The sequence below is a fragment of the Salvelinus namaycush genome, chromosome 4 (genome assembly GCF_016432855.1).
Source record: "Salvelinus namaycush isolate Seneca chromosome 4, SaNama_1.0, whole genome shotgun sequence".
In the NCBI taxonomy this organism is placed as follows: domain Eukaryota; kingdom Metazoa; phylum Chordata; class Actinopteri; order Salmoniformes; family Salmonidae; genus Salvelinus; species Salvelinus namaycush.
The window spans coordinates 30,681,811-30,700,026 of NC_052310.1; the positions used below are offsets into that span (position 1 = coordinate 30,681,811).

Consider the following 18,216-nt stretch of genomic DNA (forward strand, 5'->3'; position numbering starts at 1 on the left):
GACAGCTTCTACCCCCAAGCCATAAGACTCCTGAACAGCTAAACAAATGGCTACCCAGACTATTTGCATTGTCCCCAACCCACCCCTCATTTTTACACTGCTGCTACTCTCTATTTATTATCCATGCTTAGTCACTTTACCTCTATCTACATATTACCTCGATTAACCGGTGCCCCCGCACATTGACTCTGTACCGAAACCTCCTGTATATAGCCTAGCTACTGTTATTTTATTGTTGCTCCTTAATTCTTTGAAATATTCCTTCTTCTTTTTTCTTAAAACTGCGTTGTTGGTTCAGGGCTTGTAAGTAAGACTTTCACTGTAACACCTGTTATAATCGGTGCATGTGACAAATACAATTTGATTAGATTTTTGAAATGCATTCCAGTTGACTACCTCATGAAGATGGTTGAAAGAATGCCAAGAATGAAATCTGTCATGCCAAGCTGTCATCAAGGCAAAGGGTGGCTACTTTGAAGAATCTCAAATATAAAATATATTTTGATTTGTTTAGCACTTTTTTGGTTAATACATGATTTAATGTGTTATTTTATAGTGTTGATGTCTTCACTATAATTCTACAATGTAGAAAATAGTAAAAATAAATAAAAACCCTGGAATGAGTAGGTGTGTCCAAACTTTTGACCGGAACTTTATATATATATATATATATATATATATATATATATATATATATATATATTTAATTAAATTCTAAATGTTGACCATTATTTTTGTTTTTAAATATAGCTACTATTTTTATTGTTGTCAATGTTATGTTGTCAATGTTATTGTCATCCTTGTGTGTATCACTTTGCTTTGGCAACATTGACCCTGTTATTCATGCCATTAAAGCATATTCAATTTGGATATGAATTTCAATTTGAGAGAGAAAGATGGACTGCTCTGTTGGCTGCATCTTCGTCACAGCTGTGTGCTCTCCACCACACTGCCTGACAGATACTGGACATCTTTACTGGTGTGTATGCGTGTGTGCTCCCACGCGTGCGTATGTTGGTATTCGTGCGTTTCACGTAGTTGCGAAGCTATTGACTCTATATTACGGATATGATGGTGTGTGCATTTGCGTGTGTGTTGCTGTTTGTGTGGAGGTGTTTAGATGTGTAGCGCCGGGAGGAGAGGGGATTGTCTGTGTTTGGAGGGTAGTGTCTACAGCAGGCCTGGTAGACTATTTCCACGCCCCCCCATTCCTCAGAGCCCGGCAGAAAAGTAATTTTAGGAGCTCGGTAATTCAAATTCCAGGTCATATAAGCCATAAAAGCAACCCTCCTCAACCTGAGATGGTATGGCCTGATTATCTGTGTTCCTCTCTACCTCTCTGTCATCACTGAGTGGAAGCTTTCACCTCCAAATATTTTGAAACCGACCTACACAAACAGAGGACGAAGAACTAGGAAGTGGGAATGTGGGATTGTATGCTCTGTCAATGGCTGGAGAGTGCAAGACATTAGAGTTAGAGGAATGGTTCAATCATGACTGGAAATTATGTTGGAGGGTCTCGCTTGAGATGTTTGATTCTTTGAGGGGTAGATCAACTAAGCAAATAGGAGGTGGATTTGTGTGGAGGAACTGCAAACACAATCACTTAGATGTATGCATCTCACACACACACACACACTTCTCTCTCTATCAATTCAATGGGGCTTTATTGGCATGGGAAAAAAATGTTTACATTGCCAAAGCAAGTGAAATGAACAATAAACAAAAGTGAGAAGCCACAAAAACAACATTAACAAAAACATATTAGAAATGAACAGTAAACAACGCACTCAAAGGTTTCAAAATGGTAAAGACATTATTTATTTGTAACCTTTATTTAACTAGGCAAGTCAGTTAAGAACACATTTTTATTTTCAATGACGGCCTAGGACTTAAAGTAGAACTGACAGCATTTTAGCAACATCAAATATGTTCATATATACCCCCAGGAAGAATATGAGATTTAATTTTCTTCTGACAAGTGAGCACTTAGATATGGTCATTTTCACATTTTCATAAATTCATAGAATGTTTGGGAATGACAGAGTATGGCATTTGTGAAAATTCTATAGCATTATAGTGGGAAAGCGGCCATGCGTTTGAGCAATTAATAGGCAGTGCAGTAAATAAAACCTAATAAAAACATCTGTCTCGTCCAGGACCGGAGTCTTCACTGACCGGTGAGCCATAGTCAATCAGAGCTACAGTAGGCCTTTATGCAAATAAGCCATTTGCCTCATGGGCCTGCCATAATTCACTTCGAACTGGACTGTTTTTCAGGCAGTAGCAACAGCACAACTTTGCCATTAGAACGCATTCGTCAAAAGCCACAAAATACACCTGAATGGATTTCTGCAAATATGTAAATACCAGGGGAGACTCTTACATTTGGGTACTTTACAGTCCTATCTATTGATCAAACAACCATGAAAAGGTAGGCTCTCTCCCTCAGTTATGCACATCAACAACAAGATCAACAACTAATGCTAGCCAGAGCGAGATGAGCCAAAATCTAACTAGGGAACATTAGATAAACCCTCAAACTTTTTCAGCTAGTTAGCCCTCAAAATTGCACTGATAAACAATGGAGGAATAGTAGCCTGCTCTTCCTACAGTTTACCTGCCAATGCATGCTTGTCCCAACCCACGTCTGAATTGGAGAGAGGTTACATTTCTTGGTCACATCCCTCAGCTATATACCAAAACATGCTGTTTTTTATTCTGATGTTTTATGTATATTTTATTGCATTCACAGCTGCTTCACCAGAAATTGTAAACACACTACTTGCATAGTGGTGATTTGATTTGCACCGTATTTCTTGTTCTTCTACATGTTTTGAGGTAATCCAACGCCACAATCTAATGGCACCCTATTCACACAGCACTATATAGGAAATAGGGTGTCATTTGGGATTCAGCCTTAGCGTTTTTTAGAGGGTGTACTGTAGCACCGTCCATTGAATATCCAGTGGGGTGTTATGCTTAAATATGTTCCTTGGTCTGTCATGTGTCCCTGTGTGTGTCACTGTCACCCAAAGACTGCTGGTGCCTTTCCCTTCTCCTCACTCTTCAATCTGCATACATGCATACAAACGTTGAATAATATCCCTTTCTTCCCTCTCCTCAGGCTACAGACGGTGACTTTGGCACGTTTGGGACAGTGCGGTATTACTTCAGTGATGAGCCTGACCAGTAAGACACACCTAAATACACAGACTGAGATACCATATAAATTAATTATCCTACCTTTTATCAAAGGGCATGATTGAACGTTTTTATAATTAAATAAGTCTCATTTGTTGAATCCTGGGTATTGTTATTGTCCTGTCACATGCCTCTCCCCCAGGTTTTCATTGGACACTGAGACAGGCTGGGTGCATCTGTGGGGCAATCTGGACTATGAGCTGATGCGTCGATTCACTCTGACCGTGCTGGCCCGGGACGGGGGTGGGGAGGAGACCACGGGCAGGCTGTGGGTCAATGTTCTGGATGTCAATGACAACACACCCCTTTTCCAGAAGGAGGCCTACATGGGCTCACTGAGAGAGAACGAACAGGCCGCACAACAGGTGGCCCGAATCAGGGTAGGTGAAGACACACACAAAGACACACATAAAAACACACAGACACACATAGACAGATGGACACAAGCACACACACACACACACACACACACACACACACACACACACGGACAAACACACATTGATAGACAGATAGACATAAGCATAAACACACACACACCAGGGCAGGAGGAGGAGGGGGGAGGTCTAAGTTGTGACACAAAGGATACACCCTGAGACCCATATCAAGTTGACTTTTGCTTTGATGTAATTTTTCTCCTCATTTTTACCCAAGCCGATTGCCCTCTTCGATTTTAGATACACAGTTTAAGTGGAGTTTGTCTATGTGTGTGTGCATGCGTGTGTGTGTGCGCGCATGTGTGCATGCACACATACTGTGCCTTCAGAAAATATTCACTTTATCTACATTTTATTATGTTACAGCCTTATTCTAAAATGTATTACATAGTTGTTTTCCCTCATCAATCTACACACAATTCCCCATAATGACAAAGCAAAAACAAAAAGCAGGTTTTCAGACATTTTTGCCAATTTATTACAAATAATATCCGGAAATATCACAGTTTGTCCTTTAAAAGTTGCAGCGTACTGCAGCACAGCTTGCGTGGTGCCGCATAATTCTATGGCACATTATTTAAGTGCTAACCACTGGTACCATGAATGCTAGTTAGTGCTAGTTTGACCACCAGAGGGCATCTTTGAGAAGCATGTGATAGCCTTCAATAGTGTCTGTACTAGAGAATTGAAAAAAAAAATTGTAAGAACATAGTAGATGGGACAATTTTAAGAAATGTTGCTGATTAATTGTATTAATATTATGGTGTTTCTATTCCAATTGTATAATTGTAGTCTAACCAATACCCAAACGGAGATTCAGTCAAAATAAAAATGTCATTGATTTATCAAGACCAGTCTCCATGCTTGTCTCCGAGCTGTGCAAAACAGTGCTAAATAGTTGTAGGCTATTGCTTCAAATCTTAATGCTTCTAACTTCAATATGCTCTTTAAATAAATAAGACCTACAGCACTTTTAACAGCATATTACTCAACACTAGTGAGATTCAAGTTGCCTATGGTAGGCCTACAGTATATTGAAAAATATGACGTGACTCTCCGTCAATAATTACTTATAGAGGATTGGAGGATATTTCTGTAATTCAGTGATATGGGGCGGCAGGTAGCCAAGTGGTTAGAACGTTGGGCCAGTAACCGAAAGGTTGCTAGATTGAATCCCCGAGCTGACAAGGTAAACATCTGTTGTTCTGCACCTGAACAAGGCAGTTAACCCACTATTCCTAGTCCATCATTGTAAATAAGAATTTGTTCTTAACTGACTTGCCTAATTAAATAAAAAAATATAATCAAAATTATTCCATAGTAATTTGTTATGGATCCTTAAAAAAACATTGGCATTTTGAAAGAGTATTTTTATCATTATTTTATTAACGAAAGCGTAAAGATGCCACTATTAGTTACATTGTTTTAGTTTGAACGTGCAGACTGGCACTAAGAACAGCGGGAACGTTTCCCTCGTCAGCGCCATTATTAGTGCAATGCCCCTTAAAGTGTTGCTCTGTGCTACCCAGTGTGGCGAGGTAGGGGACCACCCCCCCTTTCCCTTCCTCCTTCTCCCTACCCCCGCTAGGTCCGTCTTCTGTGCGCGGCTCTGCGGCCCATCCCATGCCCCCTGCTCTTGTGCCTTGAACCTCATGCTCTTTCAGTGGATACAGCTGGAGAACTGCAAGGCAATCCCATTGTGCGCCACTCGGGAGCCATGACCAATATGACCAATATATAATATCCTGCTAATAACAGGGTTAATAACAAATCTGTGAGAATATCCAAGGGGCTTTTATATAATTCTAAATTAACAATAATAATAATCGCTTTGTGTAAAAAATAACAATATTTTGGAGATGATTTTGTTTTCAAATCACGTAAAATGAGCGAGGAAAAGGCCATTCTTGAACATGGGGTAAGACATTGTTACTAATTTGTAAATAAAGCCAGTTTGTTATTTAAAATTCTTTATTTCTGTTTTTAGAGGGGGAGAAACCAAAAACCTACAGTCATCTCAGGGGTCTCCCAGTTGAGACCAGCATGGGTATTGAACCAGCATCTGTAGAAACACAGCTTGTACTGCTATGTAGTGTCTTAGACCGTTGCACCATTCAGGCGCTGTACAATGTGATGGGTCGGGAGTGGGCTACACTACTACAGTAAGAGCAAAATAATCCAAACAGAATAAAATTATAAAAACTTTAGTGTAACAACAGTTTTAGTAAGTAATACTGATGTCGTGCACAATTATCAGTTTCTATTTAGGTTTATGTCGCCCATTCATTGTCAGTTAGAGACTACAAAAGCATAATCAGTGCTCTAACTCCCCCTTGCGCTGGTCTGGAGCAATGAAGTGGTGACGCAGGGTACCGTACTAAACCACAAATTACCTCTAAATACCGCAGCATAATCGCAAAACTTTCAGAGGAGCAACCACTGGAAGTATTCAGATACTTTACTCAGTACTTTGTTGAAGCACCTTTGGCAGCGATTACAGCATTGAATATTCTTGGGTATGACGCTGCAAGCTTGGCACATATGTCTGGGAGTTTCTCCCATTCTTTTCTGCAGATCCTCAAGCTCTGTCAGGTTGGATGGGGAGCGATGCTGCACAGCAATTTTCAGTTCTCTCCAGAGATGTTTGATTGGGTTAAAGTCCGGGCTCTGGCTGGGCCACTCAAGGACATTCAGAGACTTCTGCATTGTCTTGGCTGTGTGCTTAGGGCCGTTGTCCTGTTGGAAGGTGAACCTTCGCCCCAGTCCAAGATCCTGAGCACTCTGGAGCAGGTTTTCATCAAGGATCTCTCTGTACTTCGCTCAGTTCATCTTTGCCTTGATTCTGACTTGTCTCCCAGTCCCTGCCGCTGAAAAACATCCCACAGCATGATGCTGCCACCACCATGCTTCACCGGAGGGATTGTTCCCGGTTTCCTACAGACGTGGCTCTTGGCATCCAGGCCAAAGAGTTCGATCTTGGTTTCATCAGACCAGAGAATCTTGTTTCTCATGGTCTGAGAGTCCTTTAGGTGCCCTTTGGCAAACTCCAAGCAGGCTGTCATGCGCCATTTACTAAGGAGTGGCTTCCGTCTGGCCACACTATCATAAAGGCCTGATTGGTGGAGTGCTGCAGAGATGGTTGTCCTTCTGGAAGGTTATCCCATCTCCACAGAGGAACTCTAGAGCTCTGTCAGAGTGACCATCAAATTTTTGGTCACCTCCCTGACCAAGGCCCTTCTCCCCCGATTGCTCAGTTTGGCCGGGCGGCCAGCTTGGTGGTGCCAAATTTCTTTCATTTAAGAATGATGGAGGCCACTGTGTTCTTAGGGACCTTCAATGCTGCAGACATATTTTGTAACCTTCCCCAGATTTGTGCATCGACACAATCCTGTCTCGGAGCTCCACGGACAATTCCTTCGACCTCATGGCTTGGTTTTTGCTCTGACATGCACTCTTAATTTAACTGTGGGACCTAATATAGACTGGTGTGTGCCTTTCCAAATCATGTCCAATCATTTGAATTTACCAAAGGTGGTCTCCAATCAAGTTGTAGAAACATCTCATGGATGATCAATGGAAACAGGATGTACCTGAGCTCAATTCCGAGTGTACATTTTCAGCCTATTCCTCATTTAGTGCTATACTTTTGGGTCATCCTATTCCCTATTTAGTGCACTACTTTTGACTTTGGTTAAAAGTAGTGCACTAAATAGGGAGTAGGATGGCATTTGGGACTTGGCTTGGTACAGCTCAGCATGTTTCAGGGTCTCCCGCCGTGCTTTATTTGCCCTGTGTGTGTGTGTGTGTGTGTGTGTGTGTGTGTGTGTGTGTGTGTGTGTGTGTGTGTGTGTGTGTGTGTGTGTGTGTGTGTGTGTGTGTGTGTGTGTGTGGTGAGTGTGTGTGTGTGAGCAGGGACTGAACGGTCTATTTGCTGTATTTGATTAGACGGAGCTAACCTTAAACACTCTGGCTATTAATATGATGCCTGAGAGAAATAAGGAAGCCAGCAAGTGGAAAGTGTGCGTGTCAGCGATTTATGGATTTGCCAATGACCAGACCCCCAAGCCTCCGAAAACCCTGGATCTAAGAGAGAGAGAGAGAGAGAGAGAGATCAAGGGGTACTGTGAAGCCAAAAGGAAAGGAGTGAGAGAGATGATGGGGAAGGGGATACTGTGACACATAGCACACAAAAGCTTTTCTCCCTTTCAGCCCCACACACATCATCCCTTTCTCTTCATCAGTACAAATAATGCATTTTCTTTGCCTCCCAGAGTCTCTGTTTCCCTGCTTCCGCCTCTCCTTTCCTCTCCCTCTCTTTTCCTCCTCCTCCTCTCTGTTATCTTTCACCCCTCTCAGTTGGTCGGAGAGTTATGCCTTATCATAAAGTATTTGAAGAGAGAGTGAGCAAGAGAGAGTGAGCAAGAGAGAGTGAGAGCGAGAGAGAGGTGCGAAGTTGAGCAAGTTAGATTAAGAGATATAGAGATAGGATAGGATTGAATTGAGAGAGACGAGAGTGGTGTTTTCTCAGTCAGAGAAATAACCAGTCAAATCTCTACATTATCATAAACATTTTTGCATATGTACCCAAGTCAGCGTTTTACATGTCCAAACCATACTGATGCCCTAGGAAGCTCCAATGACTCTCAATGCCTCAGTATTAATATTCTATCCATTCAAGCTGAAGTTCTGAGTGTTATTGTTGTTTGGATTAACTTAGAATGGGACACAGAGAGAGAGAGAGAGATAGACACACACACACAAACACACACATTGGAATGGGACATTCACACTTCTGGCTGTTCCCTGTTTGCTGTGCTGCTCCGCTGGTGTTCATTCAATATTAAAGATGCAGTCCAGGATCTTAAGGACAACGAAATACGTAACATATAGTTCAGATTGGATTCGTAACTTGTCATGTGAATTGCACCCCAAAAAGTTGATGACGTAGTATACAATTTGATGACATGGTACACATAAAACAGGGACCACTTTTGGCTTGTGAGCACCACTTTCAAAACTACTGGCTGAAATTGTACAAAGTTTGAGAGTGCATCTTTAACACTGGTATGCTAATAATGGGCCTAAATTCTAATCTACCCAATAACACACTGACTGACAGCCTGCTGTCTTATCCACAGGCTGTAACACTGTATCACTGATACTGTACCATCTGAGCATCCAAACATTGTCTGTCTCATTCAAGTGTAATCATTTTATCACTCTCTCTCTCTCTCTCTCTCTCTCTCTCTCTCTCTCTCTCTCTCTCTCTCTCTCTCTCTCTCTCTCTATATATCTCTCTCTCTCCCACTCACTCACTCATTCACTCACTAAATAACACACTCTCTTTCTCTCCCTCCCTCTCCAACCCCCCTCTCCCTCTCCTCCTCTCCACCGCTCCTCTTCCTCTATCCCCCCTCTCTCCCCCCCCCCATCAAATTAAAATACAAACGGCTTTATTGGCATAACAAACATTGAGTAAATATTGCCAACACATCAATGTTACAACTGCACTTGAGTTAAATACATTGTAATAACAAAATTCAAAAAATAATAACTTGTAATCACTCTATCTTTCTCTCCCAGGCGACAGATGAGGACTCTCCCCCTAACAACTTCCTGACCTACACCATCACCTCAGTGTCTGCGTTCCGTGGTTACTTCAGAATCACCATGGTGGAGGGCTACGCAGGTCAGCACACACACACAGGCACACGCATACACGCAAATAAACACACAGACACATGCACACATTGAATTTATACTTGTTTTGAGTAATCTCAATACCTTCAACAAAACCTTTAGCAGTTTATATTTTTGTCCGGCCATAATACACATGTGCATTTTACATTTTAGTCATTGTCCAGAGCGACTTACACTTAGTGCATTTATCCTAAGATGTCTAGGTGGGACAACCACATGTCTAGGCTTCCATCCAATTGGGACAGATTTTAATGTGAATATTCTAGAATCCTCATAAAGAAAATATGCAAATTTTCCCACCAAATTGACTTTTGTGGATAAAAATCAGTGCGCGATGATGTGTTGCACACAAAATGCACTTTTTCACTTAAGTTTTCATGTACCGAATAAAAATCAAAATTTCAATAGTTTTTCATCGCATTTTTAACTCTAACAATAGTTTTGTCACAAAAACTGTTGCCTTAAACAGCAAATGTGCCTACTCTGTCTGGTCTTGGCATATGCGCTCTAGCCAACAGCTTGCAGATACAGTGTGGCTAGGCTATGCGGGTATAATCTACATGATGAAATGATTGTCGATTAGAGCGATAATATTTTTATTTGTCAAACGGCAGTCAAGAATCTATCATCATGTCAGCACAATAAGACCCTCGATATTTATTGGAAAGGAGCATCAAGATCAAAACGCACTTTCACCACCCTGTGAAGTTCATCTTATTTCATCTGTAGCCTAATAAACTGCTTGCTTTCCAAGTTGTAGTGGGAGGACCACACACCATATCATTGCGTGACTCCAAGTGTAAGGGGTGCGTAATCGGTGGCAGGGAAGGCAGACGCAGGAGAGCAGAACTTGGTAATAGCCAGAGCAGTTTAATAGCAAAACCTACGGCATAAAAATAACAAGAATAATTGGGTACAAAAACCTGACGCGCACCAAACAACACGTGCACTTACAATAAACAATCCCACACAAAGACATGGGGGGAACAGAGGGTTAAATACACAACAAATGATTGAGGGAATTGAAACCAGGTGTGAGGAAAAACAAGACAAAACACATGGAAAATGAAAAGTGGATCGATGATGGCTAGAAGACCGCCGAGCGCCGCCTGAACAAGGAGAGGACCTGACTTCGGAAGTTTACTTCAATATGATGGTTATTATATCAATATTTGCGCATAAAGGCATTTCCACCGCCATTTCATGCATAATGAATTTACAGACACAAAAAAGATTCCTGAAGAAAAAGAAACGCACACCTATTTAGGCGAGGTGCTGGCTAGCGGAGTAGAAAACGTAAAAATAAAGGAGAGCCCCACACTCTAGGAGCTCAGATTTAATTTACCAACGTTTCGACAGGCAAGCTGTCTTCATCAGGGTACAATCACAGACACTGCGGGATGACTCGTTTATATAGTGTCAAGACACACATGTGTCTGTAATCATGGCCAAGAGTGGCCTAATATCATTGGTTAATTTCTCAATAATTAAAATGGCATAGAAAGAGCAGCATACAATAAGTACAAATGGATAGCATACGATCATAGACTCACTTAAGACCACACAAGCCTACAAACAACCACAATGGCAAAGTCACAACAATCACAATAATGGCTTCAGATCAAAGTCCACGTTGAGACCGAAGGGAGCAAGGGTCTTTAAGTTAAAGATCCAGGCAGCCTCGTTTTAACAATAAATTATCAAGGTCACCCCCTCTCCTAGGGAGGGTGACATGTTCGATGCCAATATAACGCAGAGACGAAATCGAGTGGCCTGCCTCCAAAAAGTGGGCCGCAACTGGGTAGGTCAAGTTTTGGCACCTAATGGTGCTACGATGCTCTGAGATACGTACTTTTAATTCACGCTTTGTTTTACCCACATAATTTTTACCACAAGGACAAGTTATAAGATAAATAACTGCCTTAGTGGAGCACGTAATAACACCTTTGATTGGGATCGATTTCCCTGTTTGTGGGTGTTTGAAGGATCTGCATTTATAAGTGCCATTGCATTGAGCACAGCCATTACACTTATAATTTCCATCCAGTAGGGGCGCAAATAGACGTTGTTCAGGAATATCTTGGGGTGGTAAATCAGAGTGTACCAATTGGTCTCTGAGATTTCTGCCCCGCGAAAATACGACCAAGGGAAGGTCCGAAAACACATTACCGAGACTATCATCGGATTTTAGAATGTGCCAATGTTTGTGAACGATTCCCTTAATTTGTTCAGAGCGCTTTGAATAAGGGTAGTTAGAATGCAAGAATGCGTCTTTTTGCGAGACTGCCCTTGAAAAAAGATTCCACCATGTCGAACGAACAAATGATCTGTCGGCATTTATCAAATTGTACCAAAACTTCCTGTTTCCATCACAGCTGTGGTGATTGTTTTTTATATGATATGAGTTTACTGACATAAAAACTGTGGATGGAAACGTGGTTAATGTAAGTACATTTTTCTTCAATAAAGCAGCTATCATCTGTGGGTTTATTTAAAATACTATTTGAAGAGGTAGGTTTTCGGAAGATGGGCAGGGACTCTGCTGTCCTAGCTTCAGGGGGAAGCTGGTTCCATCATTGGGGTGCAAGGACAGAAAAGAGTTGTCCCTGGGCTTAGTATGGTTGGGAGAGCCAAGAGACCAGAAGTGGCAGAACGGAGTACTCTGGTTGGGGTGTAGGGTTTGAGCATAGCCTGAAGGTAGGGTGGGGCAGTTCCTCTTGCTGCTCCGTAGGCAAGTACAGTGGTCTTGTAGTGGATGCAAGCTTTGACTGGAAGCTAGTAGATTGTGCAGAGGAGAAGAGTGACATGGAAGAACTTGGGAATGTTGAACACCAGGTGGCTTGTGACGTTCTGGATAAGTTTGATAGCACAAGCGGGGAGCTCAGCCAACAGTGAGTTGCAGTAGTCCAAACAGATTGACACATGCTCCGCTTCCTGTGTGAGGTATGGTCGTACTCTACGGATGTTGTAGAGCATGAACCTGCTGGGGCGATTCACTGCGTTGATGTTTACAGCGAACGACAGGGTTTTTGTCTAGGGTCACACCAAGGTTCTTTGTACTCTGGGAGGGGGACACTGTGGAGTTGTCAAACATGATGTAGAGGTCTTGGAGTGGGCAGGCCTTCCCCGGGAGAAAGAGCAGCTCCATCTTGTCAAGGATGAGGTGGTGAGCCGCCAGGCACGCAGAGATGTGTGTCTCCACTTGCTTGTCAGATGGGGGAAGGAGAAAAGTTGTTGAATGTCATCCGCATAGCCATGATAGGAGACCATGTGAGGATATGACGGAGCCGAGTGACGTTTGTTAGGTTCTAAATAAACGGAGTAAAAACTCAAAGACGACTAGTAAAGCGCAAACCAAGTTTATTCACCCACTGGGTAACACAGCTGCATTAGACAAATACATTTTCCCACCAGCACAAGTATTTATACTCCCTTTAGGTGGTCTCCTCTTTTTCTCTAAACATTACATCTTTGTTGCTAGGCTCCTTCCCTTACTTAGTAATTCTCCAAGCCCATGGCTCATATCCACCCTTAATTGACCACACCATATACATTCCTCCTATATATAAACATTAACTTCTGGTGTAGCAAGTATTTCAAATTACAACCGAACAGTCCCACCGAATGAAACAAATAATAATAATACATGATTGACATTCACAGTTGATTTGTCTATTTAGACCTCCAAAACGTATAGCCCCTGATTCATAATCACACTATGCACACTCTTATTTCTCTCTCATCGGACAACTGATAATGACATTTCAGCTGGAGCTTTTGACTTTCTCCAATTCCTCCTTCTGGTTCATATGGCAGTAATAGCACAAGAGTTGAGAAGCAAAAAGCAACACAAAACAACAAGTTTTAATAATGCGTTGAGCTTTGCATAATTATATATGCAATGAAAAACCTACGTTTGATAACATGGCGATTCCCACTCTCTCTTCGCCTAACTCTATGCCTGCTGGGTTCCACAAAAATGAAGACCCCAAAAAACTATTCATGCTTTCACCTAGTCTTCCCCGCTTCCAAGAGGTTTCCAAGCCATGTCATTTTCACTTCGCTCCCCATCTCCTTCTTCCTCCATGACCACCTGATATACACTTGCGGTGGCCTTAATCACTATAGCGTCCTTCAGGCTTCTTTGACGAACCCCTTACTGAAAGTTGACAATAGTGTCTGAAATGACAACACTATCTCTGCTACTCCCACCATGATCTGGGTATGTGTGATGTTCAATTGAACTTCATAGTAGTCTCTATTTTGTGCACAGTTAGCTGTCCTTCCCCTCCTACGAACTAACCCCTGATATCACTATACACAGAGACTCTAATACCCCTTCTTTCATTTATGAGCCACACAGATCTCCGATCCAGTCACATTCTATTCCGCTTTCCCAATTCCCTGTAACGTTAATGCCTTGGTTTTTGGGACTTCACAGAATACACTGATGTCGGTCCTCCCAGAATCTGTAACTAACACCCTTTTGCAAACATTTTGTCTCAAACACAGGCCCCATATGTACCATGCCTCCGGCCACGAATTAATTTGCACATAAATCATTCCATCTAACTCAGAACATGTTAGTCACTACTGCTAATCCACTTCTATAGTTATAAACATACTAAAACATTCTGAAGTCAATTTCCAACAATCCCGCCTATGGAACAATGATCCTTCTAATGTGCCACAACACCTAGAAAACATATGGACTTGAACAGGAAAGAGAGAAAATACATATTTAATAATTTCACACCACCCTGAGATTGGGGAGAGAACCGTCCATCCATTCTGTCCAATGCCAATGGAATGCTAGTCTCCATGCCAGCCACCTTTATCCTCATCCTCGGGTGTCATGTATCATCCAGCAAGCCATATGTATTGATGTGCTTTAACATTAGGATTCTGATGACATGGTAAAACAAAAACCGCTACTATCCCTCTCATGATGAGTCCAAGCTACCATCTTTTTCAAATGTATTTTTATTTCACCTTTATTTAACCAGGTAGGCTAGTTGAGAACAAGTTCTCATTTACAACTGCGACCTAGCCAAGATAAAGCACAGCAGTTCGACACATTCAACAACACATGGAATAAACAAACATACAGTCAATAATACAGTAGAAAAAAAGAAAACAAAAGGTCTATATACTGTGAGTGCAAATGAGGTAAGATAAGGGAGTTATAAGGCAATAACTAGGCCATGGTGGTGAAGTAATTACAATACATCAATTAGACACTGGAATGGTAGATGTGCAGAAGATGAATGTGCAATTAGAGATACTGGAGTGCAAAGGAGCAAGATTAATAAATAAATACAGTACGGGGATGAGGTAGTTGGATGGGCTGTTTACATATGGGCTATGTACAGGTGCAGTGATCTGTGAGCTGCTCTGACAGCTGGTGCTTAAAGCTAGTGAGGGAGATATGAGTCTCCAGCTTCAGTGATTTTTGCAGTTCGTTCCAGTCATTGGACGCACAGAACTGGAAGGAAAGGCGGCCAAAGGAGAAATTGGCTTTGGGGGTGACCAGTGAGATATACCTGCTGGAGCGCGTGCTACGGGTGGGTGCTGCAATGGTGACCAGTGAGCTGAGATAAGGCGGGGCTTTACCTAGCAGAGACTTGTAGATGACCTGGAGCCAGTGGGTTTGGCGACGAGTATGAAGCGATGGCCAGCCAACGAGAGCGTACAGGTCGCAGTGGTGGGTAATATATAGGGCGTTGATGGCAAAATGGATGGCACTGTGATAGACTACATCCAATTTGCTAAGTAGCGTGTTGGAGGCTATTTTGTAAATGACATCGCTGAAGTCAAGGATCGGTAGGATGGTCAGTTTTACGAGGGTATGTTTGGCAGCATGAGTGAAGGAGGCTTTGTTGCGAAATAGGACGCCAGTTATAGATTTAATTTTAGATTGGAGATGCTTAATGTGAGTCTGGAAGGAGAGTTTACAGTCTAGCCAGACACCTAGGTATTTGTAGTTGTCCACATATTCTGTCAGAACTGTCCAGAGTAGTGATGCAGGACGGGTGGGCAGGTGCGGGCAGTGATCGGTTGAAGAGCATGCACTTAGTTTTACGTGCATTTAAGAGCAGTTGGAGGCCACGGAAGGAGAGTTGTATGGCATTGAAGCTCGTCTCGAGGTTAGTTCACACAGTGTCCAAAGAAGGGCCAGAAGTATACAGACTGGTGTTGTCTGCGTAGAGGTGGATCAGAGAATCACCAGCAGCGAGAGCGACATCATTGATGTATACAGAGAAGAGAGTTGGCTCGAGAATTGAACCTTGTTGCACCCCCATAGAGACTGCAAGAGGTCCGGACAACAGGCCCTCCGATTTGACACACTGAACTCTATGAGAGAAGTAGTTGGTGAACCAGTCGAAGCACTAATTTGAGAAACCAAGGCTGTTGAGTCTGCCAATAAGAATGTGGTGATTGACAGAGTCGAAAGCATCGGCCAGGTCGATGAATACGGCTGCACAGTAATGGCTCTTATCGTTGACGGTTATGATATCGTTTAGGACCTTGAGCGTGGCTGAGGTGCACCCATGACCAGCTCTGAAACCAGATTGCATAGCGGAGAAGGTATGGTGGGATTTGAAATGGTCGGTAATCTGTTTGTTAACTTGGCTTTCGAGACCTTAGAAAGGCAGGGTAGGATAGATATAGGTCTGTAGCAGTTTGGATCTATAGTGTCTCCCCCTCTTTGAAGAGGGGGATGACCGCGGCAGCTTTCCAATCTTTGGGAATCTCAGACGATACGAAAGAGAGGTTGAACAGGCTAGTAATAGGGTCAGTCAGGTCTGGAGAGAACCAAGGGCTATATTCGTTCCTGGTTCTACATTTTTTGAAAGGGGCATGCTTATTTAACATGGTGAGGAAGGCACTTTTAAAGAATGACCAGGCATCCTCTACTGACGAGATGAGGTCAATATCCTTCCAGGATACCCGGACCAGGTCTATTAGGAAGGCCTGCTCGCTGAAGTGTTTTAGGGAGCATTTGATAGTGATGAGTGGTGGTCGTTTGACTGCAGACCCGTTACGGATGCAGGCAATGAGGCAGTGTTTGCTGAGATCTTGGTTGAAAACAACAGAGGTGTATTTGGAGGGCAAGTTGGTTCGGATGATATCTATGAGTGTGCCCGTTTACGGATTTGGGGTTGTACCTGGTGGGTTCATTGATAAGTTGTGAGAGATTGAGGGCATCAAGCTTAGATTGTAGGGTGGCCGGGGTGTTAAGCATGTTAAGCATGTCCCAGTTTAGGTCACATAGCAGCACTAGCTCTGAAGATAGATCGGGTGCAATCAGTTCACATATGGTGTCCAGGGCACAGCTGGAGGCAGAGGGTGGTCTATAGCAAGTGGCAACGTTGAGAGACTTGTTTCTGGAAAAGTGCATTTTTAAAAGAAGAAGCTCGAATAGTTTGGGTACAGACCTGGATAGTAAGACAGAACTCTGCAGGGTATCTCTACAGTAGATTGCAAAACCACCACCCCTGGCAGTTCTTTCTTGTCGGAAAATGTTATAGGGATGTAAATTTCAGGGTTTTTGGTGATCTTCCTAAGCCAGGATTCAGACACGGCTAGGACATCCGGGTTGGCAGAGTGTGCTAGGGCAGTGAATAAAATAAACTTAGGGAGGAGGCTTCTAATGTTAACCAGAGGAACAGACGAGGAGTAGGATAAGGGTACGGCTAAAGGCTAAAATAACTCTTTGTCTAGTACGTTCAGAACAGAGAGTAAAAGCAGATTTCTGGGCACGGTAGAATACATTCAAGGCATAATGTACAGACAAAGGTATGGTAGGATGTGGATACAGTGAGGGTAAACCTGTGCATAGAGTGACGATGAAAGAGATATTGTCCCTAGAAATATAATTTAAACCAGGTGATGTCACCACATGTGTGGTAGGTGGAACTAAAGTGTTAAATAAGGCATATTGAGCAGGGCTAGAGGCTCTACAGTGAAATACGACACTAAATGCTAACCAAAACAGCAATGGACAAGGCATATTGACGTTAGTGAGAGGCATGCGTGGCCGAGTGATCATAGGAGTCCAGTGATTGGCTTCAGGCAGCTTGCGGGCCGGGACTAGCAAGCTAACAGAAGGGCCTTGGAAGGACGTCGTGACGGAAGAAAGTCTGTTGTGGCCCCCTCGTGCTATTACATCGGCAGACAGATCAGCAGGGCTCCGTGTGGTAAACCAGTCCAATTGGCAGAATAGGTATAGTGGCCAAAGAATTTGTCTGGTGGGCCTCTTAAGCTAACTGTCCGATGTGCTCTGGACAGCTAGCAGGCCGCGGCTAACATGCTCTCGGATGGGATTTCAGGGGACGAAGCGATGGCGGAGCCAGTTGAGAAAAACCCCATTGGGCGAATCACGTCGGTGGTCCAGTCGTGATGAGTCGGCGGGGGTCCAAGCCAATTGGCAAAAAGAGGTATTGTAGCCCAAGTAGTGGCTGATGGACCTCTTTGGCTAGCCGGGAGATGGGCCTTGCAAGGATAGCTCCAGGCTAATTGGTTATTGCTTCAGGACAGTGACGTTATCCAGGAGTGGCCACTTGAATAGCAGCTAGCTAGCTGCGATGATCCAGGTGAAGAATAAAAGGTTCAGAGCTTGCGGTAGGAATCCGGAGATATGGAGAAAAATAAGTCTGATTTGCTCTGGTTTGAGTCAGACTGGCGAGAGTTGTCCATGCTAGAGGTAGCTGATGACCACTAGCAGTGGCTAGCTGACTACTAGCTAGTAGCTAGTTAGCTGGCTAGCATCTGTTGGGGTTCCGGTTCAGGCGACGGTTCAGACGACGGATCAGCAGGGCTCCGTATGGTGGGTATAGTGGCCAAAGAATTTGTCCGATGGGACTTCCTCTAC

The 18,216-nt window shown here is 43.1% G+C and overlaps 1 protein-coding gene across 1 annotated transcript in view; it reads left to right on the forward strand.

Moving 5' to 3' along the window:
• Positions 1-18,216, forward strand: part of LOC120046433 (cadherin-23-like) — a 569,127-nt gene that overhangs the window by 327,211 nt on the left and 223,700 nt on the right. Inside the window, exons 14-16 of the mRNA XM_038991662.1 lie at positions 3,128-3,192; positions 3,347-3,584; positions 9,225-9,330. Of these exons, the coding sequence (XP_038847590.1) occupies positions 3,128-3,192; positions 3,347-3,584; positions 9,225-9,330 (409 nt within the window). The remainder of the gene's footprint in view (positions 1-3,127; positions 3,193-3,346; positions 3,585-9,224; positions 9,331-18,216) is intronic.